The 27155-nt window shown below is 40.4% G+C and overlaps 1 protein-coding gene across 1 annotated transcript in view; it reads left to right on the top strand.

Moving 5' to 3' along the window:
• The window catches only part of LOC111224676 (anoctamin-1-like), a 76746-nt gene extending 68809 nt beyond the window's left edge, over nt 1-7937 (top strand). Inside the window, exons 23-24 of the mRNA XM_022749253.1 lie at nt 5538-5643; nt 7131-7937. Of these exons, the coding sequence (XP_022604974.1) occupies nt 5538-5643; nt 7131-7514 (490 nt within the window). The 3' untranslated portion in view covers nt 7515-7937. The remainder of the gene's footprint in view (nt 1-5537; nt 5644-7130) is intronic.
• Nucleotides 7938-27155: the final 19218 nt, after the last annotated feature.

The raw sequence follows: 27155 nt of genomic DNA, 5'->3' as shown, positions 1-27155 counted from the left end.
TATTAACTGGAGCGTGACAGGACGGGAGGTCTGCTTTTACACTTTAGTTCACGTTGGAAGTTCGTCCACAACGAAACAGTGTAAATGACTGGTGAGCGAGTGAGGGAAAGATGGATAGATCAAAGAGGGGAGAGAGGGAGAGAGAAGAGTCGACTCTCACAGGCAGCATTCCTCACTCATGACTGTATAAGGAGAAGGAATCAGACACCATAAGACCCTGCTAACACACATGCACACAGTTTGCCCTCCCTCTCTGTTATTTCTATACCGCGAGTCAAGTACTCAGTGAGCCAGCTCAGTCAGGCCACTTCATCTGCTCTGGCTTCAGGGTGATTTCTTCATGACGGATTGTGTGTGGACGTGAAAAGACTGATTATGTCTTGTCAGTTGTATCGATGTAAAACTTTGATCGGAGCCGATACATTAAGCTGACCTGTTGAACTTCTGGATGTTCACTGTAAAAGACGGAGTTTCCTATTTTTCCTTTTTCTTTTATCTCAGTTTGAAGCATCGCTGTATAAAATCTAACTAACAAATGACATTTCATTTTACAGCTTCCGGCAGCTGGAAACATCTTGTTTTGGTTCGTCTGATTGCTTGATGGGGTCGTGATTGACAAGCGGCAGAGCTCAGGGATTGGTTGAGACATCAAAAGTTAGACACCAGATCAGTATGTACTTTACAAGCAAAACCTATTAAGTTATAACCTGCTGTTTTAGTTTTATAGCCTGATAGAACAGTGGTGTTTGAAACTCACAACCAAAATAGCCACACATTCTGTCGTTGCGTTACTTATGGATAGAATTATAGTGAAAATAAATACACAAATTATATAATATAATATCATAATTTCAGAAATATGCTGGGGACCCCCAGCAAACCTTCAAAGCCCCCCTTGGGGTCCCTGGACCCCACTTTGAGAACCACCGTCATAGCAGGTTTAGTTGTGTCCACACCTTTAAAATCCGTGCAGAGAGTGACAGGAAATGTGAGAAAACAGAGACAGAGCTGGGAGTCACACTTTTGGGTTCGCACAGTTAGAGAGGGAATAAACTCACGGTTGCATGAGCTAATGTTTACCAGTCCAGGATCTGCCTCTGCCTCAATCATCCAGTGGCTCTTCATGAGCTATGGGGACACAATATGCAGAATTATTCTGCAGAGAACTCGTGTAATTATTTGATTCAATCTTGGCGAGTTTTCATCTTGATGCTCTTGATTTTCTGTGTTTTTGTTTGGCCATGTGCTTAGATAGTTGATGAATATGTTTACTCTTATGATTTGACTCTGATGTCTATCTTAATGTCCTAATGCTGACTGGAAAACTGCTCTGTTTATAGCTGTGGCTCCACATAATGCAGACCTTTGTCTGTAATCACAGTCTCTTTAATCTCTTCTGTGCATTCAGTGGTTTGGGAGGATGAGGCGATTTTCTGCCTAAAGATGTTCTGAAGATTAACAATGAGAGGGACTCTCCCAGATCTTCCCTTGAAAGGAGTGCTATATGTTTCTTTACGTCCCATGGGAAAAGGCAGTACTGTAACATAACGCCAGGAGAGTCTGCAGACCACACAACAGCTGAGTCTGTACACTCCTCTCTTCAATAAGTTTTTTTTTTTTTTTGCTGCTACAGCCTGATACGACTGGTAAGACTAAACTCTTCAGTGTCTCCATCACAATATCAATATCAAAATCACCTCTTCATCTCTTACCCCAACTGAGGTCACAAGAAACCTGGGTGTCATGTTTGATCACCAGCTCTCTTCTCTGATCATGTTGCATCCTTCTTGCAGTTGTGCTGCTTTGCTCTATGCAACATCAGAAAAATCAGGCCTTACTCGACTCAATACACCACCCAGCTCTTAGTGCAGGTCATAGTTATCTCTCTCTTCAACTACTGCAATGCTCTTCTGACAGGCCTCCCTTCATACACAGTGAAACCCTTACAGATGGTCCAGAATGCAGCAGCCTGTCTGGGCCTTGATCAGCCTAAAAGGGCACATGTCACTCTGCTACTCATTGACCTCCACTGTCTACCCATGGCCGCCTGAATCATATTCACTAATGCTGCCTTCAGAGTGACTTCTGGGTCTGCTCCAATTACTTGAACTCATTATTCAGCTTTATTTCATTTTATCTGGCATTGTCTTCCCTGCACACAAGACGGTCTCAGTCCAGACTGTTCCGGTCTGTGGTTCTCTGATGGTGGAACAAGCTACTGAATGCTTTCAGAGCAGGAGCGTCCCTCTCTATCTTCAAGACTCTCTTGAAGCCTCATCTCTTCTGAGAGCACCTCCTTATCCAACACCTCCAACACACCAACATGTCTGACTAGCTCTTACTGTGCATTTCTTTACCTGATCTCCTTCACTTATTAAATAGATGTCATACCTACACCAAGGTCTCCTACTGCACTGAAGCTTCAGTGATGTCCCTCACTCGTATGTCACTTTGGATAAAAGTATCTGACACATGAGTAAATGTCAATAAAAATGTAAATGTAAATGTAGATAATGGTGGTCGATGTTAGCTAATGCTAGCAAACCATACGGATTGATATTATTATGCAGCTGACATTACTGAGTCAGTTCACTGACTTCATAACTCGTCTTCACTTGTACCACAGTGTGTTTCAGCGTGTCACAGATAAAACAACTGAGTGGTTTTGTAAAAAAAAAAAAAAGTTAGCAGTTAACACAATGTATTTAAGAAGGGGGCATGTTTTGCTGATAGTAATGATCATGTCTTTAAAGCAGCTGATGGGAAATGAAAATTCATGAAAAAATCAACTCATGTGTCTGACTCCAAACCACCCAATATTTAACGAAGTAACAACATTTCAGTCCCAGATGGATCATCCATCTGTCTCTGCCTAATCATGCTGCCATTACAGTTTGTGACTGCTGTTTATAAAAAGTTACACACAGTCATCGTTTCATAAAGGCATCTACACTATTTACAATAATTCAGTGAATCAGGTTCATGTTCAGAAGGAAGTGTTCAACTTCACTTCTGATTAAAGTTGGGAAATAAAACTGTTGTCACTTATTCTTTGCATTGACGAATGTCCTTATGTGCTGCAGGTTTTGAGGCTTTTTGACTGAAGAGTTGATTTTGACTGAATGTGGCTGTGTTCACTTGTACTTCCATATGCAAATGAGCGACTGCCTCCAAATAGTTACATTATAAATAAACCTTAAAGTAGAAGCTAGAGGGTGAGACCCTCTTTATGTTATGTAGGAGTGATTGCATCCAACAGGAAACAGCTTGGCTGTGTACCAGGAATCACTGAAAATAAGAGGTTGTCTCATTAGAGTGTGTATGTTGTTGAAACCAGATGTTTGTCCATACATGATGATCCCCCAGATTCTCCCATGATTCTTTTCTTTATTCTGTTTTTGGCCTTTTTGAGAGCAGAGGTTTCCTCACACATTATGCTGTTGAGACTGACGGGCCACAGAGACACTCCTAAACTTGTAGCTTCAACCAGACATCATTTACTTTGTTCTCTGCTATGTTCTTGTTGCACTACCCCAGCTCTGGTGCCTGAATTGTCTGTTTACATTACTACACCATGTTTTCATTTTTATGATCTCTCACACTCTGCACAAACCCTGCAGACTGTGCACTTAATGTCAAGTTATGCACACAATAGTCATTCTTGAGTCAGCTGGCTTTGTTCAAAACAGCAGCCGGCCAACTTTTTCATTTATTTATTTATTTTTGAGGCAATAAAGTAAAACCAAAATGTGGCCCAATTATATAAATAAACAAGCAAAGTCTCACTGAAGAAAATGTTGTCATTTACACGTGTCAATCAAACCTGTAACTGAAACTGGATCTTACATTTCTGATGGCCAAAAGAGGTACACAGCTGTGTGTTAGTTTGTGGTTGTGTGTGTGTGTGTGTGTGTGTGTGTGTGTGTGTGTGTGTGTGTGTGTGTGTGTGTGTGTGTGTGTGTGTGTGTGCGTGTGTGTGTGTGTGTGTGGTACCAGATGAGAACACATCCTCAACCTGCCCAGTCAAATAAAGTCTTATGTGGTTGTGTTTTATCTCCAGCCAGGAACAAAACATCTTCTTTTGTCTTTTTATTATTTCTCTCATTCCTTGTTATTTTCACTCTTTTTTCTCCTCTCTTTCTTCTTACTTTTGTTCTTTATCATTTTTTCCTCTTTCTCATTCTCCTCTCGGCTGTCTCTTTTTTTCCCTCTCTTCAATCTGAGCATGCTGGCTGCTAGCTCAACATGTGGTTCCAGTTTTCTGCTTTTTGTTTTGCCAGCACAATAAAGAGTGTTTACTACAAAGAAAACAAAGGAAAGGAATCCTAATAAAGTTTATTGCAATTTGAGGCAGATACCAAGCTGAGTGCTGTGTTGTAATGTTATATCTCAGCCAGGTAATGATAAATCAGGTGAAGGTACTGTAATAGCATAGGAGGAAAGTTTTTTTGTCTGAGACAAGTCCAAGACTCTGGGCTGCATCTCCCATTAATTACCTGTCACTCAAACAGAAACCCCCTTCACACAGCTTGTTCAAGGTGAGAATGTTGTTGCTTATTTCCGCCATTCTGTATAAACAGTAAAAACACTGAATAAGGTTAATTGTTCTTGTTGTTCTGCCTTTATGCCGGCTGTGAAAGACATCGCAGACTCAACGTAGTGGGACAGAGGCTGACGCTGTTCACACCTCTGCTATCTAAAATCACACACTGTGGCAGCAATTTTCCACCTTTGTTTGGTTCAGTGTAAACCATTGATGTCACCCACAGGCCTCTGCAGAGTGGTTTTAAAGCTTGGAGTGGGCTGCTCCGCCGCTGCCATCCTGGCAGTGCCTGACTCCTCCTAATTCTCAGCTAATCCAAAAGAGTTTGGTGCATGCCAGTTTATTAACTGGGATAAGCATATGTTTCCGTTAGCATCGTTGGCACAGCTGGACGTCTTGCTGATAGCCAACTGTGGCGACACCCACCTGTTACTCAAACTGGCCACGCCCTCAATTATACATAATTTTATGCCTTAATAATATGTAAACAGGTGATTTATATAAAAATTCACGCCAGTACAGTTAATCATGAAGGAGGAAATTATCTGTAGAGCTAAAACTGTTTTTGTACGAGGCTGTAAACATGTTTATTTCTGCTGTAAAGTTGAGCATTTTAACATGGGAGTCTATGGGGATTGACACGCTTTTGTAGTCAGCCATGTTTTTCACTTCCGCGTTGTCTCAATTTTTCACCCCAGGAGGTTGCTACTAGGTGCAAACAAGCAAGGCCAGCATTTATGAAGGATATTCTGAAGGGATATAGCGGGTCTCTGAGGGGCTAGTGTGCATGAGGCCTTCCTTGGATTACCCTTTGACAAAGACTATTTTTCTGTGGGTGGTCCTCTTAGTGTTTAACCATGTTACTGCTCTGGCTAAGTACCCACTTCATTCCAAGCAAAGCTCATTTAGATAATTTTTTCCACCAGGCATGAATCAATGAACCAAAAGGAATATGAGTTTCTCCTTTTTTATTACCATTTGTGTTTTCTTCTAGGTACAAAGACTACAGGGAACCCCCTTGGTCTCAAGATGCATACCAGTTCTCCAAACAGTACTGGTGTGTCCTGGCTGCAAGACTGGCTTTCGTCATACTGTTCCAGGTATGAGCTCATTGTTTTTTGTTTATGAGCTGATGCTTATTTCAATTTGCAGACAAAACAAAAATTAAGCAAATTAAACTTTTGGTCTTTAACAGGTGCATACACATGTTCAGGATTTTTACAGTACATGAGTTACACTGCAGTATAGTAAAAAGCACAAACGCTGTTTTGCATTTATTGGTTTCAAATGTGTCTATTTATGGTGTACAGTTGTACAACACTGATTTGTGTAATAAAAGAAAGGCTAAAGTAATTGTGTGTGCATGTGTGTGTGGGCCAGTCATTTCTAATTAGGTGGATCATGCTGTTCTCTCATTATAGTCAGGGTCAGTTACCGAGCAGCTCGTTTCTGCCTGCCTGCCTGCATGCCTCACTGACATGTGTCTACCAAATGTCCTTCAGCAGCAGAGCTGTTGGAGAAGTTTCCGTTCATTACTGCTGCAGATAGATCATTCTTCTTGATTTTCAAACACATGAACAGGATTCAGGAGATTCTTTGCATCTCTCGAGTTTCTTGATAAGAGGCTTTTAAACTGTGAGGTGCGATTCCCAACGCAACGTGAGGTGAAGATGCTGTTGATGAGTGAGTTTAAATGGACAGGTGCCCAGTCCTGCTCAGACTCATAACTCAGTCAAATCTGAACACACAGACCTAACACAAATATTTGTAGAATGAGCGTGACTTATACTTTTCACTGATATCATAATCTCAGCTGTCTATTGTGAATAAATGTCCATATATCCACATAGACATAAAAGAAAAAAGATGCTCCTTCCAACTCCAGAACTGGCTTGAGAATCATCACATTTTGGTTGTCTTTAGTTAGAGTGTGAAGTTTAGCAAGTTTAGTATCAAATCAAATAAAAACACTAACTAAAAAAATTTAACTAATACAAGTAAAAAACTATGGTCAACTTGTAGCCCATGATACAACTCAATGAATCCAAGACAACATTTGACTATTGACATCCCAAAAAAGCTCCAAAATTATCTGAACTGTAGTTCCAAGACTTAGAGCATGATTATACCCAAAACAGAGAATAATAGGACAGACATGAAATCTATTAAAGATCCCATATTATATAAAGGTAGATGTTCCTGTGTTTTTTTTATTTTAAAGCAGGTCTAGGTTGTATATTAACACTGTCAAAGTATTAAAGCGCTCAGTCCACAGAGAAATGCTGCCTGTTTTCAGAAACTGAGCCTTAAAACAAGCTGTCAGGACTTCTGTAACTTGGCACAAAAAAGCAGTCACTGCTCTGAGCCTTGTTCCACCTGAACCCACCATCCAACCTTGCAGGATTTGGTTTCTCTGAGTGTTTACCTGAAATCTGATATATTTTTATTTGATAACTCAGAAAACAGCCAGCCAATCAGAGGTGAGGCTCAGAGCCTCCTCTCCTCTGATACCTGTCACTTTCCTCATCTTACCTGTCACTTTCCTGTCACTTTCCTCATCCATCTCTCAATTCTCCCTCTCCTCCAGAACCTGGTGATGTTCCTCAGCCTTGTGGTTGCCTGGGTGATCCCTGATGTCCCCAAAACCATCATGGAGCAGCTCAAACGGGAAAAGAAGCTTCTGGTTGACGTCTTCTTAAGGGAAGAGAAGGAAAAATTCCAGCTCATCCAGAGCCTCTTCGCCAAGGACACCGCCCCCCAGCCAGGCAGCCAAGTGCCCCATCCAGGACAGGGCATCCCCCTTCCAGGCCGCTACAGTACTCTACCCCCGGGCCCCACACAGGCCACGACTGAAGATGGAGGAGGAGGGCCGAGGGTGAGATGTAGGGCCGCCAGCTTCAGCCAGTTCACCAGGAAGAATACCCCGTTACCTAGGAATGAAAATGAAAATTCAAGACACACGGCAGTGTGACATCACACACACGTCTGTATGGGTGCCTCAGCTGGGCCTCAGGACTGTGTTGCTCGGGTGATTCAGTCCATATATTCTTTGTCTGTGTCTCTTGTGTCCTGGTGTGTGTGACACAGTACAGCTGTGATTGAAAACATCACAGCCTAATTTTGAACATGACATCTGATTCATTGGTCTCAGTGTGATTGAATGTGCAATGCTACATTGGTTGAATGGGTGTGTATGTTGTTCCTATTCGCACTGACTGTTCACCTGATAAAGTGTTATAATTTTTACTTTTTGGTAAAAATAACTTATTTAGCGAGGCACACTAGCTTCATAGCGTAGACAAGCAATAATTACTGTATTAGGCTGAACAAACGAATATTACAAGAACCTGGAAGAGTGGAGATAAAGACAACTATGAACTAATAAACAGATTCACTAATGAACACTTAAATGGGTTGATGGACATTGTGGTTCACTACTAGTGCTGGAGACTGTCAGAAGTTTCCTGCTTTATGTGCTTATGCTTTTTATGTTTTTTGTTTTTAACAGAATTTGTAGCAGCTCCAATGTTACACATTTTCCACACCTTTCAATGCTCAAAGCACATCAGCCTCATAGAAGAGCGAACCTTTCTTCTTTTTTACAGCATTTACTGTGTTCAAGCTTATTCTTCATAGAATTCAGGAATCACTTTGAATCATTTTCACACTTTACTAAAATTGAATTGTCAGTCTACACACAGCTGCTGCTCATTGTTTCTCTACACCCCACCCCATGTATTGATGGATGGTTGCACATCCCAATGTGGCACATTGTTGTATGCCACGCAGATTCCACTCCAAGTTATAGTTTCAGAATCAGATGAACTGTGAAGCATTTTTCTTGTCAGCCATGTGCATTTATACAGCTGTCTGTAGAACGATCTAATGACTACACTTAATAAGCTTTGAATGCAAAGAGAAAGTCGACTCTTTTGCAAACTGTGAATGTGAGTGATGTACAAATGATCTGTTTTTATTATCAAGGGAACAAATACTTCACTAAATCTACCACCAAGATAGAAGAGCTTGCATAAAAAAAGTTAATGGTGTCATCTTCTGGCAGCCATATTGGAGATTTGTTTAGATACACAAACTGTAAACATTTTGTAATTGGGCTGTGTGACTGAACCAGTCATTTTAACACTGATACATCTGATTGATTTTATGTTTAGATCATTTCAGCTTATTCGCTAGCTAACATACTATCTGGTCTAACTATTGCTGTATACTGTAGTAACTTATTAGCATACTACTTAAATTAGTTTTTGCATGTTAAAGTCAAACTGAAATTTGAATTTTTCTCGCGTTTTCAGTATGGAAATATAAGCTATGACATTTGGGAGACTGGACTAGAAGATATGTTGTCAACTTCTGTGATGTAGTACGTATTGGTCATAGTCACAGTCATAGCCCTGTTGTCCGCAAACATTAATAGCCTACAATGGTGTGTATGACATCACTCACTATTTTCTAAAAGGTGCGCCCATATGGCATTTTATTTCAGTGTCCGAACTCTGATCACAAAAACAGAAGTGTCGAAGACATATACACTCCTCTGCTAACAGTCTCACAATAAAATGCTCCACATTTTATAGATGCAAAATTACTTTTGCCCAACTCAACAGCTGACAGTGATGATACAAAATGTAGGCAATAATTGAACGAGGTATTTGTTAAGTTTGCTTTCGCTACATAGCCAGTGTTAGCATTAATATCTGTTTACTTACCAGTCGAGAAGAAACATTGCAAGTCCAGCATCAAAATGAATTCCTTTACTCACCAACAGCTGTCTCCAGTGGTGGAAATGAACACCAATAATAACTCTTGTCTCTATCATCTCTTTTATTCTACTGAAGTTAGCACGCCAACGAGCTAGCCCTGGCCCGTCTCGTCACTTTCCGATAGCAACTCACTGTAGCCTCAAATCTGCACTAAAGAAAAAGGGGCATATTATAACCTCTCATAAACGCAATGATGGCTGAAGCTCTTTTCAAGCGACAGTCACCACCACCCGCTCCTGGCAAGTCGATAATTGCAGTCATTGTGGCGTGGCTCAGGTTAAACCCTTTGTAAAACATGAACAGATACATAAATGATAGAATCTTTCTTTCATCATCTAATTTGATCGTCAATCATAAAAAAAATTTATACTGAAATAAATAACACTCCCTGCACTAGTTGTGCTAACACTATCGCAGCCCCTCCTAATTAAAGCCTTCCATACTGTGCACATTGCCTTTTTACTGGTGGGACTTCCTCTGTAAGCTACTGTTTTAGAGTGGCGAAGAAGAATTAATTGCGGGGAAAACTGCCATTTTATCTGGGTGTGAAACTATGAAGGTTACTAATAAATTACATAGCATCAGATTGGTGCATAGACTCACGCACTTGCCAATACTTGATACCCCATTGTTGGCAATTTCGGAGGCATTTCTGACACTAGTATCAGTATTGGAACAACTCAAATCTTGGCAGAAAAATTAATAAAACTCAAATTTTGTCGGTAATTACATTTTTGAGCAAAAGTATACAAGTCAAAACAAACACCAAGGATAACTCTATTCTCATGTCTTAGCAAAAATGAATTTTAATTTCAGTTCAACTGTAATGATGGACGTGTCAAACGATCTGGTCATGGTGTGGAAGAGTCAGTTCTGCTGCCAATATGGCTTTTTGGCTGAGGTATGCAAACTCAGAGATGAATGGACGCCATCTTGGAACACCACATCCAGTTCTTGTTGACGTTAACTTGCCGACATGCTGTAAACCTTCAGTGCTGTTTCAGAGGCCTTGTGACTGCTCTTGTGTTTCCTGTACAACACAACATTTGTCTGCTCAGTTGAGGCTCTGTGACAGACTGTTAACTTAAATGTATTCACATGGAAGGACATTGTGATAGTTGTGTTTCCTGGTTTCTGTCATAAGAGAAATGTTCATCCTTACCTTACCCATACTTTACTTAATACATGATTGTTGATGGATCATGAAATGATTTTTACATGTTGTGTTATCTGTTTGCTTTTATCTCATTGGTTTGTTCTTTTTTAAATTTATTTATTCATTTTTTTGGCCCTTTTTGACAAGGTGGTCCTAGAGAGATTGCCTGGCCAAGAGAAAAATACTCAGAAAGTAAACTCACGAGGCTGAAGCAGGTTTCTGTGCTTGCTAGAACGTGGCACTGCGACCAGTTAACCTCAATATATTCAGATAAACCTACATGTACAGACAATGAAATGTTTATTGATAATTTTCTCAGGTACCTGTTTCCTCTTGTAGGCCCCTCTACTTGTAGATTCCCATATTGTTTGGCAAGAGATGAGGAAGGGAAAACTGTGTCTGGGCTTGGTTGGTCTTGTGGGAAGTTTTTTGGCAACCGGTACGTCACACATGCGAATACAGTAGCTAGTTAAGAGATGAATGATGACAAAATCTTCCATTGTCTTTCCCCCGCCTTCTCAGCTTTCCAACTGGTTGTCCCACTACAGAAGAAATACAAAAGCAAGGGGTCTGTTAAAAATCTAATATCTACTAAAATGTATTTTTGTAAAATTATTCTCTGTCAGTCCCCTTGTAACTGAAGAAAACCCATAAAACAGAAATAAAAGCAAGAGAAAAAGTGAGTCCACAAACGCAACATTTAGATGCTCATGTTGCGCTGCACCAAATGTGCAAGCAGTCACGACAATGGTACATCAGAGCTCTGTTTCTGAGAATTTCTGAAGGCAACTCTGTCACGTAGTGCTCGAAAGAGTCCTTGCAAGTTTCAGACCAACACAGGTCTTATTTCCCCTCCCAGCGCCCACGTTGTTTGAAAAGCAAATGCACTTGCGCCCATCTGAGCACCCATGGGTCGTTGGTCTTAAAAGGAGGTGTGGTGTGGCGGGGCATTGGCACGATTGACCGCCAAACCTGGTCTTAAGTGTCTTAAGAAGAGCATTCTTTGTGACATGCTTGTACAACGCTGCCATGAGGCTCTGCAGAGAATCGCTCTTTCTTACTACCTGGTACATCCTCCACAGTATTTCCCATCCATCACCTAAATTTGTCACCACAGTTTCATAACGAACCGAAGATTTATACACACTTCTCATCATGTAACATAAAAGATGTGTGATCCTTCGTTGCGCACAGAGCTGCTGCATTCATGGCGGGACTGGACCCACTGTCACAATTAGAATCCAGCTGTGTGTGAGACACTGCACCATTGTAATATTAATGCGCCAAGGTGCAAGCGCGCCTTACTTTTAAAGGGAATGGGTGATGCACTGTGATTGGTTTATTGGCTGTTACGCCCAAAACACTCCCATGATTGATTAAGAGACTAAGTAAAACCCTTTTAACCCACGCACCTGGCATGAGCGACCGTTTTTTCCCACAGTTAAAATAGCAAAAGTGACGTGGACACGCCCTAAATGCACTTTGCGCCACACGCTTCAGACCGTGCGCTTTGGATTGTTAAAATAGACCCCGAAACATCTCATCTCTCGTTTGAGCCTCTGACCACCCACACACAGTTTTAAGCTGGTTTATGACTATTGGTTTATCATTCCTACATATGAGCTAATGTTCTGGTCTGCTCACTGTTGGTTTGAGTTAAACCTCTCTCACATGAAGCGATGAACAAACTCACAGCTTTTCCCCCAAACAGCAGGTGAATTCATCCATTTCTTTTAAACAACTACCTCTCACTGGCATTTGCAGCTTTAAACAGGTTATCAGTATTGTGCAGTACTCCTTCCTTTTTTCTGTTTTTTAATTGTAGAATCACATTTTCCTCTTTCAATGATTATAACAAATAGTGGGACAGCAGCAATGTTTAGTTAGTTTTCTGTATCCAAACTAAAACCATGAGCGGAGTCGTGCCACAGGTGAAGGTTCAAGACGGCTGCAAACTGCTGGTTTTACCCTGATGGAAAATATGGATAAGAAACTTAATGAGTGAGTTGCTGAAAAAACAGCATGTATTTTCAATGGAAATAAAGTGACTTCCTGAGTTTGAAAACAGTGGACACATGTAGGTAGAAGCTATAGCAAAAGCAATATGTAAAACTCTGGACATTCTTTTGTGTCATATGATGTACTGTGAAAATCCATCATCTCTTAGTAAATGAGTGTATGTCATGTTGTACACTTTACAGCTGTGTGTGTGTGTGTTTGTTTTTATTTCTTTTCTTTTAAGGTTCCAAAGTGAAGTGTTGAGAGCGCAACAACCCAAAACAGGTTACAAATAACCACCTCGCCCATTTTAGAGTTTTCAGAGTTTCAGTGGCCATGCAAGAGCTCATGGAGTTTTCCTTAGTGTCCCTGAAGGCAACACTGTCATCACTTCCTGTCTGTGGATTCAAATCCTGGAGTTTCCTCTTTGCTGTTTTGAAGATACAAACATTTGTATAAACACATGTAAATATAATCAAACCTTCATGTTTTTCATGGATTACAGCAGAGCCCTTCATTCATCGCTGACTTCAGGTTTGTAGTGAATATTTGTCAATGAGCAACTCTTTCAACAATTCTGACTGTTTGTTTGATCTGTAACTGTTCGTGTCCATTTGAATCATTTTCAGTACATTTTACAAGAAGCACCCAGTGGATCATATGTTATCTTTTCATGTTTTAAACTGTGAGGAAAAAGAAAATAGATATCTGACAGTGTTTAAGCCAGAAGCAGTGGGTAGGAAATGATAGAGGGCCTACTGGGGTTCAAGTTTTCAATCTAAATGTGGGCAGGGTTTTGTAAATAATACACAGCTTGCAGGGTAACTGGCATCTCATGGTGTTAGCAGCACAAGATTCATTACACACAGCTAATTGATCTCTGCTTGCACGCTGACTAGACTGCAACATGCTGTGTTTAGGTGTTGCAGCTGGCTCAATGTGTGTGTGTGTGTGTGTGTGTGTGTGTGTGTGTGTGTTTTCAGTGAAATCATAAATTCTATGCTGGTTGTAAATCATTGATCACCTATTCATGCACATGTTGATTTGTGCTTTTGTGTGTGTGTGTGTGTGTGTGTGTGTGTGGTGATGGAACATCAGGGAGTTTTCCTTTTTATGGTTTGTAGCCGAGCTGGCATTCAAACACATTAACACTGAGATAAACCTCACTGCAGAAAAATGAGCTGTGGTTGCCACACACAGTGGGGGTTAGACACTAGACACTAAAGTGTGCGTTTGTGTGTGTGTGTGTGTGTTCGTGTGTGTGTGTGTGTGTATGAATCTAGCAACCTCTTGCTTTTGCAAACGTATCCTTGATGACCAAATTGTGAAAAAAGAGCTAAACTTCACTTTATTTTGACTGGGAAGATAAAGCACTGAAAATATTCTACATGAAGCGTACATTTAAACGGATATTGGATTGTTTTGGTGGGCGTCTTTTAAAAGTGTCTAAGACATGTTTTTTCTGCTGGTCCCCGTGCACAGCAGCTCAACGCTCAGCTGCTGTGCTGTTGTTCCTGCTGCCTCTCTAAACTATTCACAGTGAATAGATGGAATATTAGCGTGATCAATTTTCTCATTATTGCCTTGCTACCTCTATTTGCTATTGTGTAATATAGGCTGACATAGACCATAATATAGGCTAGAGTTGGCAATGTACAGTTAATTAAACGATAGGCTATATAAAGACTAAGCCTTTATGGCATGTGCTGTACCAAGTGAGCTATCAGGGTGCTATACTACCATCTTCACCTGTAGCAGGAAACCATGGGTGTATTTTCTCAAAGCACACAGCTTGTCCGTCTACTGCTCATTGACAAACTACTCTGATCCACTTATAGGCTATAACTGTTTGTTTTTTTTTTATTTGACATTATATTCTTCACAGCATAAATTAAATGACATGTACAAACATACAGGACAAACTGAGCATTTTATTTTCAAATACGTGGCAATCCTGTATTATACGGGGCGGCTGGCAACTCTAATCCAGAATGTTACATGAATGTAGATTGTTCACCTTTAAGATCTGTTACCAGATCATGCCGTTCATGCTTCATCATGTCGGTAAGTAAGGACAGCAGCACATGTTCCTCTTCACACTACAGTAACTGTCTCACTGACACTCGCTGCACAGATGCAACGTATGGAATCGGCTGGCAACTGTGTCCACTGACAAGCTGCTTACACGATGGTAGCATTCAGATCACGATCAACACCAGCTGTTCAGCAGTGGGTGGTGGAGGATGCATTCATGACTGTATGGAATTCACATTCCTGACATTTAAGTGGGGATGAGCGACCGGCTCAAGTCAGTCGCTGTGGTGGACCGGGTCTTGTTTTCTGGAGCCTTTGAGCTCAGTGCTTATTGCTTATTGAGAACAACTGAACCCAGTTACCTGAACCATGTGTTCAGGTAACCGCTCTCCCAGAAAACCAGATGCGCTGCGGATTTGAATCTTTTTGTTTTCATCAGTCTCAGCTGCTGAGTACAGATGTGCTTCCAGGGATCATAATGTAGAACGAGGGCTTGTCAGTTAAAGCCTGTAGTCTGGTCATTCGATGAACCCCCGCTCTCAGGGAGCAGAGGTGCGTAAACATTTGGGTTTCTAGAGGGCTTAGCGTGAAACACACAAACCTGCTGGATTCTCTTTTCACGTGCAGACAGAAAAAAAAATAGGCTAATGTATAGCAAAAGTGAATAAATAGGGTGAAGCTACAAGTAGAAACAGATGGTGAAACAGTCTGAGCAGAGAGACGGAGGCCATGGAATAATATTTTAGTGACACGTGGACAAAAGCTGTGAGAGGGTGAAGAAAGGTTGGAGTGATGGATGGAAGAGTAAAAAAAGTAGCACATGAAAATAGAGAGGAGGGCCAGTAAGGGGACAGAGGGAGGAGAGAGCAGCGCTGCAAATGACCTTCTGAATTTCTAAATTTGGGGTTTTGTTTTTGAGATTTTAGAAAGGTCTTTTTTTTTTTTTTTAACATTTTTTTCCCCATCCAAACCTAATAACGTGAGGGCAAAAGTTGGAGTGGAAACAAAGTCAGGTTTCTGGCACAACTTCACCCACTGTCAAGGTGCATGTTAAGAGAGGAAAAAGTCCAAATAGGTCAAAACTCCAGCATCACTCGCAGTAAACAGAAGAAGTTCATCAGGGTCATCACAAAACACATCACAAGTAACATTTAAATAGGATAAACATGAGACAGAAAATATATATTAAAACAGTCAAACATATGTTGAACAAAGAGGATCCTCAAAGATGGGTTGGGCCTCTGGTCATGTGGCTTCAGGCCAATCTTTTTCTCAGGCTCTGTGGGGAGGGTCCGATACAGGGCGTGGGTGCCACCATGTTAAGTTCATATCCTGGAGACGTGCACCTAAATAAATAAATAAATAAATAACAGAATTAATAATATAACTGGTCCTGTTGCAAGACATTTCAATGAAAAGCAACACCACATTTCATCTCTATGTTTTATGGGTGTAGAGGTGATTAAGCCCAGCTGTTGAGTCTCTCAGGAGCAAGAGGGAAGCATTTGGGTTTTTTTTCAATCCTTAAAAGTTTATCTCCGGCAGCTGTGAATGAGGACTTCTCAGTTAACGACCTCTTATAGTGTTTGTGATCTTTATAGTGTTGTGTTGTAGAGCTCAGTTATCTGGCTTTTCAGAGGTTTGGATGCATTTATGTATCTTTTTTTTTTTTTTTTTTTTGTATGATGCAGTTTTTATCTGCTGGTGTGGCCGTGACGAGCTCTACGGGGAAACGGAGGGAGAAGGGTTTGTGAGTAAACAGAAGGAAAGTAGTGAATCCTGTGGAGCTGTCTAACAGCTGACTCACCAGTCACCTCACAGATGATGTCAGACACGCAGGCCTCGATTACTGTCAGTCCATGGGATGTTTCATTTATGCACCAGGGCTGTGGCCTGAGATCATTGCTGACTGGTGTAAATGTTTATGCACGCACATACGTTCGCTTTGGACCTTTAGCCACTGATTCATGCTTCTGAGTCCTCAAATATCGAAAGAACAGAATTGCTGCCGATCCCCGCTTGCTCTGCAGAGAGCAGGAATTACACGTAAAATTCATTCTGAATATTATCCTGATTTGTACCCAGATTTAGAAACGGAGAGGGAAAAAACTTGTGTTGTATGCCTATATGTTTGATGTCTCTTCTTCAGTTTCTTGTGTTGTATGCCTATATGTTTGATGTCTCTTCTTCAGTTTCTTGTGTGTGTATATATATATATACCTCTGAAAGATAAAAGTATAACAGCACATACACACTTATACATGTTTCCCCCTTGTAATGAAATATAATGCATCATCATAAATTAGTCAGTAGTTATCCTGTATGTGGTGGGTGTATCATTTTCTTCTGTATGAGACTGAATCACCCCTGAGCCAAACATGTTTACAGTGTGCATCGCTTTTCTTCAAAATAAAATGGATAAAAATGATGGTCAGCAAAGAACTGAAACAAATGATCATAGAAAATGTGAGCTCTTAGTTGACTAGTGTTTTTCTCCAACATATATTCTGAATTATAGAAAATCTTTTAACATGTAAAAAAGCCAGAACTTTTCAAAAAATAATTTAAAACTTTTATCATTCATTATTTTCTCAAGTTCCTTGTTTTCTGTGGCCGCCTGCAGCTGAAGCAGATATACTGCAGATAGAGCCGTTTCACATTGCGTCATTTCTATCACTGACGTGTGTGTGTGTGTGTGTGTGTGTGTGTGTGTGTGTGTGTGTGTGTTTCCTGCCTGTGGCTAATTCCTGGCCTGCCCTGATTTGTCCCCAGTCTTCATCTACTTTCCTCTTTCTACCTATTCTATTCTTTCAGGAAGGTTCACTGACATTTAAGTATCCCACATCCCCGTTATTACATGTGTCAAAAAAAAAAGTCCATTTTATACCTAATCCATTAAAAGATGCTTATAACTTTTATTCATAGAAGATTACTTGTGTGTGTGAAAACTGGTCATTAGACATGTGAGTTATAATAATAATAACCTGAATGCTGCAGTAAAAGCAGTTCCCACAGTGTGAGTGTGAATATGAACATTACAAGGAGTCAAGGCAACAGTAACATTAGACTGACTTTGTAACCAAACAGTAATTCATCCCCACACTGTGGGCTCGACGCTAATGTAAGGCCCTGAACACTGATGTATGTGTTCCTAAATATCCAGACACCAAAGTCCTGCCTCAAGACGGGCGACAGAGCTAACAGGGGAGTGAGGGAGATGTCAATCAAATGGTCTGTACACGCCCACAGAGAGGAGCTCCAGTCAGGCAAAGTGAAAACCTCGGTGTTAACGAGAGGTTAATGAAAAACATGTAGCTGCTGATTCAACCACCTCATGATGAATGAGAACAGTTTACAGTTTTCCACAATAATAATTATAGATTTAACAGATTATATTACTTATTACTATTTATTTAGTTCAGTTGGGCACTCCCTCTTGCTTTTTAAATATTTCTTTAATGTCTCTTGGCCGACGACAGTCAGGTTGTCTGTGTGTCCCATTCTTGTCAACGTGATATCTCTGTAACGCCTTGAGGGAATTTCTTGACAATTGGCAGAAACATTAATTTCGACTCAAGGATGAACTGATAACAATTTGGCGGTCAAAGGTCAAAGGTCAAGGTCACCGTGGCCCCACAAAACAGGTTTTTGGCCATAACTCACAAATTCATACAAAAATTATGACACAATTTAACTCAGATATCTGTATTGATGTAATGATGACATGTTATATCCAAAAGGTCAAAGGTCAACTTCACTGTGACATCATAATGTTCTGCAAAAACACCTCTGGCCATTATTTAATGCTGTAACTCTGTGGTGGATGTAAACACTGACGAAGAGGACTGTAAAGACAGAGGGAGGGAGGGAGGGAGGGAGGGAAGGAGGGAGGGAGGGAAGAGGACAACGAGCCAGGAGAGAGAGAGTTCACTTTCCTGTATGTCTGTGTCCTCAGGCGATACTATACTTTGCATTGTAAGTCATATACTCCTCCTTTTTCTTTTTGTTTTTCTCCATCCGACACACTGGAAACACCTGTTCCTCCACATCTCACTTTCCTCTCCCTCCTCCTCCTCTCTCTCTCTCTCTCTTTCTCTCTCTCTCTCTCTCTTTTCTCTGTCTCTGTCAACAGCCTTTGTCTTTTTCCCCCTTTAATATTTGGATGAAAGACTTCTATAGGACTCTGATGTTAATTCTTTCATGTGTCACTCTGAAGAATGCCCCCGGCCGCACCTCACACACACACACACACACACACACACACACACACACACATGCATGGTTTGTGTGCGTATGTCTTCACACACATGCCCACACAGCCAAAACATAACTACAACAACTTAAGCATATGGAAAATATTGTATAACACACACTCATGAAGTGTGCACACATGCCTCACACAAACCGTGCAGGAACTTAAACAATCATGCGTACACACACACACTAATTCACATACATAGAGATTACAGTGAGGACACACCCTATTCTCTGTCCATCTGTGTAAATACATTAACTTTGAAGTGTGTGTGTGTGTGTGTGTGTGTGTGTGTGTGTGTGTGTGTCATGCCACCTCATTTTCTACTCTCATCTTCACTATTTCACTGTAAAAATATTGATTGAGATATTTGGAAATGATGAGCGTTTATTTCAACCCCTCCTTAAAATGATGATAATATATTTCAGTGAACACGGTTGAAACATGTTGGAGGAACGTAAACAAAGCATGCACGTCCTGCAGAGTCAACATGTTCATGGAGCGAATCTGCAAAATCTTCACAGGCAGCATCTTTGTTCTCTTTACGGTATCCACTTCTGAGAACTAAAGCATGATAAAGGTTTTTAACATCTTAAAGTTTCTCTCCAGACATGTTTAAAATCTCTGTAAAAAAAAAAAAAAAAAAAAAAAAAAAAAAAACTCTGGTAAGATTAATATGTTAACAGGGTTTTCCCACTTAAAAAGGGAAAAAAAGGAAAACTGGGTCTGAAGCTCATCTACTCTTACTTACTCATTGAGTAATTGTGGATCAGGCCTTGTGTTCCGCACACCACCACTGCTTGTGCTAGGTGATCAGGTGAAAGAGCAGAGAGTATCAAGATGGTTAGAGGAGGCAACATCAGAGAGACTGAGCCTCCAAAAGTGAGTCAGTCCCCATGGACTCTCATGTTAAAATGCTCAACTTTACAACAGAAATAAACATGTTTACAACCTGGTAGAAAAACAGTTTTGGTTTTTATAGCTAATTTCCTCCTTCATGACAACTGTACAGGGGTAAATTTTTATATAACTCACCTGTTTAAATTTCATTAAGGCTTTAAGTTCTGCGTATTTGAGGGCGTGGCCACTTTGAGTGTGGGTGAATGTATGCTTTCCACAAACTGGCATGCACTGAAGTCTCGGTTCCACTCATGCCCCACCTCTTTGACCATTTCTGGATTAGCCAGGAGTTAGGGGCAGAGACAGGCACTGCCAAGCTGGTGATCTTAATATACAGTCTATGGGACAGACAGGAGCCATGTATTCTGAGAACACAGAGCACAGGATGGAGTTTAAGGTTTAAGGAGATCAGAGCAGTATAAAGCAAAATATCCATTTAGTAGTTTGTACATCATCAAAAGTACCTTAACGTCTGATATGACCTTGATAGGGAGCCAGTGAAGGGAACCAAAATTGGTGTAATGTGATCACATTTTCTGGATTCAGTTAAAATTCTAGCCACAGCATCTAAAGCAATACCTTTTAGTGCGAGCAGAGTGGATGACAGGAAGGCGTGGATTAGGATTTCATCATCTACCATGGACAGAAAAGACAGGACCTTAGCTCTGTTACAGTATGTAGGTGAAAAATCTTTGTGATTTCTTGGGTAGGATCACATATAACACCGAGACTCTTTGCTGTCAAATCACACTGCAGAGTGCTGATATCAGGCCGGGCCAGTGACCACCATCTCTGTTTTATGTGAATTTAGGAGCAGGAAATTTCTTGACATCCATCTTTTTGCAGCAGACAAGCCTGTAATTAGCCTCTAATTTGACCATTTGAGAAGGCTCATCAGCTTTTACAGGAAGAAATAGCTGTTATCAGCATAACTGTGGGAATTGATTCCAGGACTGAGTATAATTTGGCCAAGAGTTGCAACATAAAGAGAGAAAAGCAGAGGGCCCAGAACGGAGCCTTGGGGTATGTCATATTTATAAGAAAGTACTTATATAGTTACACACTGTGTTCTTTCAGATAAATAAGACTTTTACCACGTGAGGGTCAGGTCAGAGACAACAAATTGGTTTTCCAGTCGGTCTAGGAGTATGCAGTGATCTATGGCAGTTGTTCTCAAAGAGGGGTCTGGGGAAACCCACGGGTTCTTGAGGGTGTTCCCAGCAAAAAGGGGAATAATTTATTTTCAATATAATTCCATCCATAAGTAGTGATACAGTGATAGAATATACAACTATTTTGGTCATGAGTTTCAAACACTGTAATAAAAGCAAAAATCTTATCAGATGGGAGACCCTAGGGAGTAAATCTTAATAAATGGGGGTCTGCGATCTCATTTGCGTCAGTTTAGGGATCCTTGATGTGAAAAAGTTTCAAAAATGGCACTGACATCGAGGACAGAGGGGGAATATGTAAACTGAAGATCATTTACCACTTTAGCAAGTGCTGTTCCAGTGGATCGACAGGCCCAGTGAAAATGTTCACAGAGATTACTGTTAGATACGTGTCCTCAATTAGAATGTTATTAATAGGCTAAATCTGTCAGTGATGTGTCAGCACAGCAGTGCTGCACTGTGACAGAAATAGAGAGGGAATAGTGACAAGGTTAACATCTTAGTAAGACAGCGGTTCCCAACCTTTTCCAACTCATGTCCTACTTGAAAATTTCTACACATACAGACACCAAATAACACCTTCTCAAAGCACTTTTTATCTTAATGATACTGACAGAACATTCAGGACTGAATTGAAAGCAGGGGAAACATGTAGGAAGCTGAATTTTTCCTTTTTGTTTGGCAGGGAGAGATCACTTGTTGATTCACCATCTGTCTCTGACTCTTTCCTTTTAATTCTTCCTGTTGCTAACCAGATACCTATTTTGATACTCCAGTTTTTGCTGGTATCAAAAGTATCAAACAAGTACTGTATATGATGTGGCTGTTGAAAACTTTTAAATTGAAATCACTGGTTTATCACACTGATAGGCCTTAATATGAAAAACATTTTTTTTAAGTTTTTAGTGTTTAAACATTAATAATATTTTTAAAACTTAAAAAAATATATATATATATATATATATATTATTATATATGATATATATTTTTTTTTTTTTTTTGGCATATATAATCATTTCCAACCATTGTAGGCTGTTTTGGAAATGATTTGTTGCCCCATGTGTAATACCTTCGTGGCCCACCAGTGGGCCCCGGCCCGCAGGTTGGAAACGACTGTTTGTTGTATGTCTAACACGCAAAGCGGTCAAGAGAATGACAATCACTGAGGTATTAGAGAACATTACAGCCCACAGCAGGTGATGTTAGAATAGACCCTGAGGCCTCTTCTGTGACGAAACATGGCAGTAAAAACATTAACATCTCAAAACGTCTTGGTAAATTGGTCAGATGATGATGATATGGTGAACAAAATATTAATTTGCATATATATATATATATATGCAAAATTAATATATAAAATTATATATATAAATCTTTAGTTGAATGAGTATGTTTTCCACCTGTGAAGAAAAGTGGTCCATCTCTTAGGACTCATACCATCTCTGTGCATACGAAGCCATTTTTCTGTGTCTACCAGCTTCAGGCTTCATATTTATTAATATCACTGTCTATTTTCTGCTGTTTTCTTCTTCTGCCCCCACATTTACCAAAGAAGGCCACAGTGAGATCAGGTCTCAGGACCTCTTAAATCTTGTTTAGACAGACGTTCCTGCCATATGAATACACACAGTTGCATAGATGCAAGCACAAAAAGTGGTACAAACCACAAACACTTACTGGAAACCATTAATAAATACACAGAAGCTCACATGCTGTTGGTTTTATTTATGGGTGAATTAAATCATTCAAAGCTTCAACTCATGCACCATGACTGATTATAACTCTTTGAAAAATTTAGAGCTAAATTCCACACAAATTATGTTTTATGGCTCCTGCAGACCCCATGCTCTCCCACTGGCATGAAAACAGAGCACAACTTTTCAACACAGATAAATCAACAAGTGTTGTCATCAACTCAAGCTGAGATTATCATAAAATGATGTTGTTGAGATGTTACAGCCTGACTTCTGGTTTTTACATCCAGGAAACTGGAAGCTGCAGCTCAATTGTATCATGTTAGGATCTACAGGAAGGACCTTCAGCTACTGATTTAAAATTGTGTCTAATCTTGGAAGTGATACCAAACAATTTTGGGGGATTTCCCTGTTTTTTTTGCTTTTTTTTCCATCATGACTTTTTCATAAAAAGTGGAGCCACCTGGGAAACATATGATGACACCACAGTGGTCTCTCAGGCCGACTGTGGTTTCAGATGACTATCAACTGAATAAGACTTATAAAAGAGTACTGTTTGTAGCATCACTGTATCCATATTGTTTTGTACTTTGAAAATTAGGCAGTGGGAACATATTAAACAACATAAATTGTCGGGCAAAAATTAAGCTCTCTGTGCAGTAGTTATGTAACTTCGTTCAGCAAATTGAAGCAGATTACAATACAGATTTCACAGTGATTCCCATGAGAGAGAGTTAGATGAGTATCTTGATACCAGTCTCATATGTGTGATGCTGGAGCTGCAAGGTGATCAGTTAGCTTAGCATAGAAGATGAGAAACAGTCACTCTAAAACTCACTAACACTTTGAATCTCATGTGTTTAATCTGTACAAAAAGTGTAAAAATGGCAAAGTTGTGGTTTCATGGAAACTGCGGAAACTATTTCTAATTGTGACTTCCTCACCCTAATGAGGAAGTCACATATAGAAAATAAGCAAAGGTAATTACTAAGGGAGGAAATAGAGTGCCGCAGGAATGAGTCCTAAAATCTTACCCTGTGTGACATGAGCGGATGTATATTAGTGTTTTGGCGCTATGCAAATAAAATTGAATTGAATTGAATTAAAACCCGGAAATTTGTTAGCATTTTAGCACTTCCAGTTCCCTCGTCCTGTAGTCTGTAGTTTGTTGAATGGGTTTTTGTTTAGATGCCTGAAATAAAGTCTGTAGTAAACACAGGCTCAATACATCAGAAAATGCCCCAGTCATGATTTCTTTAAGCTTTTTCGTGTCTTAAAAAAGGACGGTTGCTAACAAGTGGCTAAATGAGACTACAGAGGTTTTCAAGGACGTTAGACGTCATCACGTTGAACATGAAAACTGATCTACTCACCAGTCCACCTTTACAGCCACATTGTGTTTATACAAACTGTTTCTAACTCTGTCAGAAGAAAGGCTTTTGTAGAAGAGGTCAGAGCTAAATCAAACTACAATCTGAATTTTAGTGGTGGTGACGTTGAAATCATGTGACTGTGGTGTAGTTGGTTTATAGCCTAACATTAGCTTCTGGTGGTTGTATTTTGGCTTCAAAAATCATAAAGTGGTTAGTGAAGATTATCCTGCTGAACAAAATGTGTCAGTGTCATAAACATTTGTTTGTCACAGAGTTTATTTTCTGTATTAATCCAAAAGACAATGTAAAAGTCCCACTGGCTTTTTGTCAAGGGAACCAGGAGATGCTAACCTTAGGGTTGGCACTCTATTACTGAGCCAGGCTAGCTGTTTCCTCCTGCTAAGCTAAGCTAGTCACCTCCCGGCTATAGGTCTGAGCTAATACACAAATATGAGAGTTTTGTCAACCTTCTCATTTTACTCTCGGCAAGAAACGGCAACAAACAAATTTCTCATCATGTACATCAAACAGGACATGTTCTACATAAGTGAGCTTAGGATGTAGAATTTGACATTAACAGTAAAAATATGACATAAAGCTTGTGTCTGTTAAACTGGATGTTGCTGGAACTATGTCTTTTAGGTTCTTAGGAACACAAGTGGATGTTTGTTTTTCCCTGGTTTGAGCAGTGGGACTGTGGTAGCACAATGAAGCCACTTTGGTTGTTTTAGGTGTGGATTCATTTATCTGCTGTTTAAATGGGAAACAATGCAGCGTCTATTTGTGCAGTCTGATATTAATTTTTATCACTATTTGGCTTTCTGGTCTACTCCTGTGACATTTTTGATTTTCACAGTTAAAAGCAAGAAGATGTGGATAGTCCTCATTCTGCACACAGTGCTGTTTTCTCTAATCGTGTCATCCAGTTACACTGATTGTATTAATGTCTCACTCCACACAGTGATGATTTATTGATGTTAGAGTGCAACACGAGACACATTCATGACATGTCACTCTCTCATATGGTGCAACTACATCCTGGTGAGAAGCTGGTTGACTGTGTGGTCGGCTGCCCCGCCCTCCATCCCCGCCTCCTCCACCAGCACCTTCCTCTGAAACTCCTGCAGGAGGAGAGAGAATTTAAAGACTGAGCAGTTTGCCTTTTTAACTCTTCTCTACTGGAAGCTGAACAGTGTCTGTGCTGAATGATCGAGGAATGAATTGGTCAAAATATGTCAACCACAAACTAAAACATAGTCAGAGGTGATTTTGGCAACTTCTAAGTCCCTCCCACAGTATTTGATTGACAGGTGGTCTCAGTGAAGCCCAGTGCTAAAGAAAACACAAAGAAATAATTACTTGGCACTGGTGTGACACAAAGTAAAAGCTAACAGCTGATGACAGCTTCAAACCCTTCACTTTACCAAAGCCACCCATTGAACTTCAAGGCATCCATTCATTTGAGGAGCTACTGACAAGTCTCTTGAACTAATGCGTGATCTATGACCTTGAACTGTGACCGCCGTGCAACTCGATAATGACGTCCAGGAACCCTCAGTGTCTGATAAATGCTGCGTCTTGGATCTTTAAAAAGCTTTTCTATTCTGCAGGAGCTTTGAAACACTAGAGGCCTTGTGGCTGCTGAAGAAGCTGCACTGTGGTGTTAAATCTCAGACTGTTAGCATGTCAGACGTGTCAAACGGCAGCTGGTTGATTTGTCAGCTGTCTATTTGACATCAACAGTTGGTTGTGTGTGTGTGTGTGTGTGTGTGTGTCTGTCTGTCTGTCTGTCTGTCTGTCTGTCTGTCTGTCTGTCTGTCTGTCTGTCTGTCTGTCTGTCTGTCAGTCAGTCAGTCATCCTCACCCTGAATCTCCTGAGTCTTGCCAGTCTGTCTGGCAGAGTCTTCTCCTGGCTGGAGGTCAGCTCTGCTACATGAGTCCGCCACTGCTGCTCTCTCTCCTGAAACACAGGCATTATGGGAATTTAAAAATTCAATTTTAAAGCTGCACTGATCAATATTTTCATATTGCCAATGGATCAAATGACTATGTGTAATGTCAAAGGAGTCGCTCATAGTGATAAATGCAGAATTAGCAGTTCCCGTCAGCTTTACAGAGCAATTTAGCGTCTTTTAGCTCATTTTTTCGGTTAGTGGTTAGCGTCTGATCTTCCAGCAGCTAAAGAGTCTGATATAAAAAGAGAGTGAATATTGGACTATTGTTCAGAAACATGACTCCACATAAATGCTAATGTTGCTCTACCTGTGCTATATGCTTAAATAGACAACAGTTTACTAATACATTTGCCATTATGTTTTCATGTAGATATAATATGGGAATGTGCAGCTTTTTCCTTTGGCCACCCAAAAATTTATGCTGTAGTATAGTGACATCATGACTCACTGTATTGGCCCCATTTGCATGTGGTATCTGGATATATTATAGATATAATTACATTCAATCCACAGGTCTTTACATTTGCACCAAGTGTCAATAAGCATCATTATCCTGGTCTTCCCCATTTTGTTATTGGATTCTGTTAAGTGAATGTGGATGAACATGGTGTGTTTGAGGTCAAGGGGATCACTGACACAAACAGATATCATTGATTTTTAAATTATTTTGTGACTTACCAGGTATGACTGTTACTTATTGCTTTTGTCAGGCTCACTTATGCTAAAACTGGAAGACTTGGAATTTGGTGGCATTTCAACTCGCTGGGCGGATTGTCTTGAAGAACATGAACTCTCTGTTCAGATTGCAGTTACACCGTGATGAAATCCAGTCACAGTGCGAGCCAAACCACCTCTAGAGGTGCTCTGACCAAACTGATTTAATTCCAGTCACAATGCTGCATGCATTTACACATTGCGTTAACACGCATTTTTCCCTATCCAGATGTCCACTTACATATTTGCAGCATAAATAAATGCCAGGAGTAAATGCAGCAGAATCTTGGATCGGAAAAGTCAGTTCTGAGGGTTCTTGGAATGAGCTAAATGCTGGGACCCAGCTCTTGGTCCAGGCCATGGTTATCACTTGTTTTGACTACTACAATGCTCTTCTGGTGGACCTCCCTTCATACACAGTGAAACCCTTACAGATGGTCCAGAATGCAGCAGCCTGTCTGCTCTTTCATCAGTCTCAAGTCACTAATGCTGCCTTCAGAGTGACTTCTGGGTCTGCTCCATGTACTTGAACTCAATCACACAGCCTTACGTTCCTTCTCTTCCACTGCGTTCTTTCAAG

This window comes from Seriola dumerili, unplaced genomic scaffold (assembly GCF_002260705.1).
Source record: "Seriola dumerili isolate Sdu_G_001 unplaced genomic scaffold, Sdu_1.0 BDQW01000138.1, whole genome shotgun sequence".
In the NCBI taxonomy this organism is placed as follows: domain Eukaryota; kingdom Metazoa; phylum Chordata; class Actinopteri; order Carangiformes; family Carangidae; genus Seriola; species Seriola dumerili.
The sequence above is the reverse complement of the archived record's forward strand: the minus strand, read 5'-3'. Positions and strand labels throughout refer to the sequence as shown.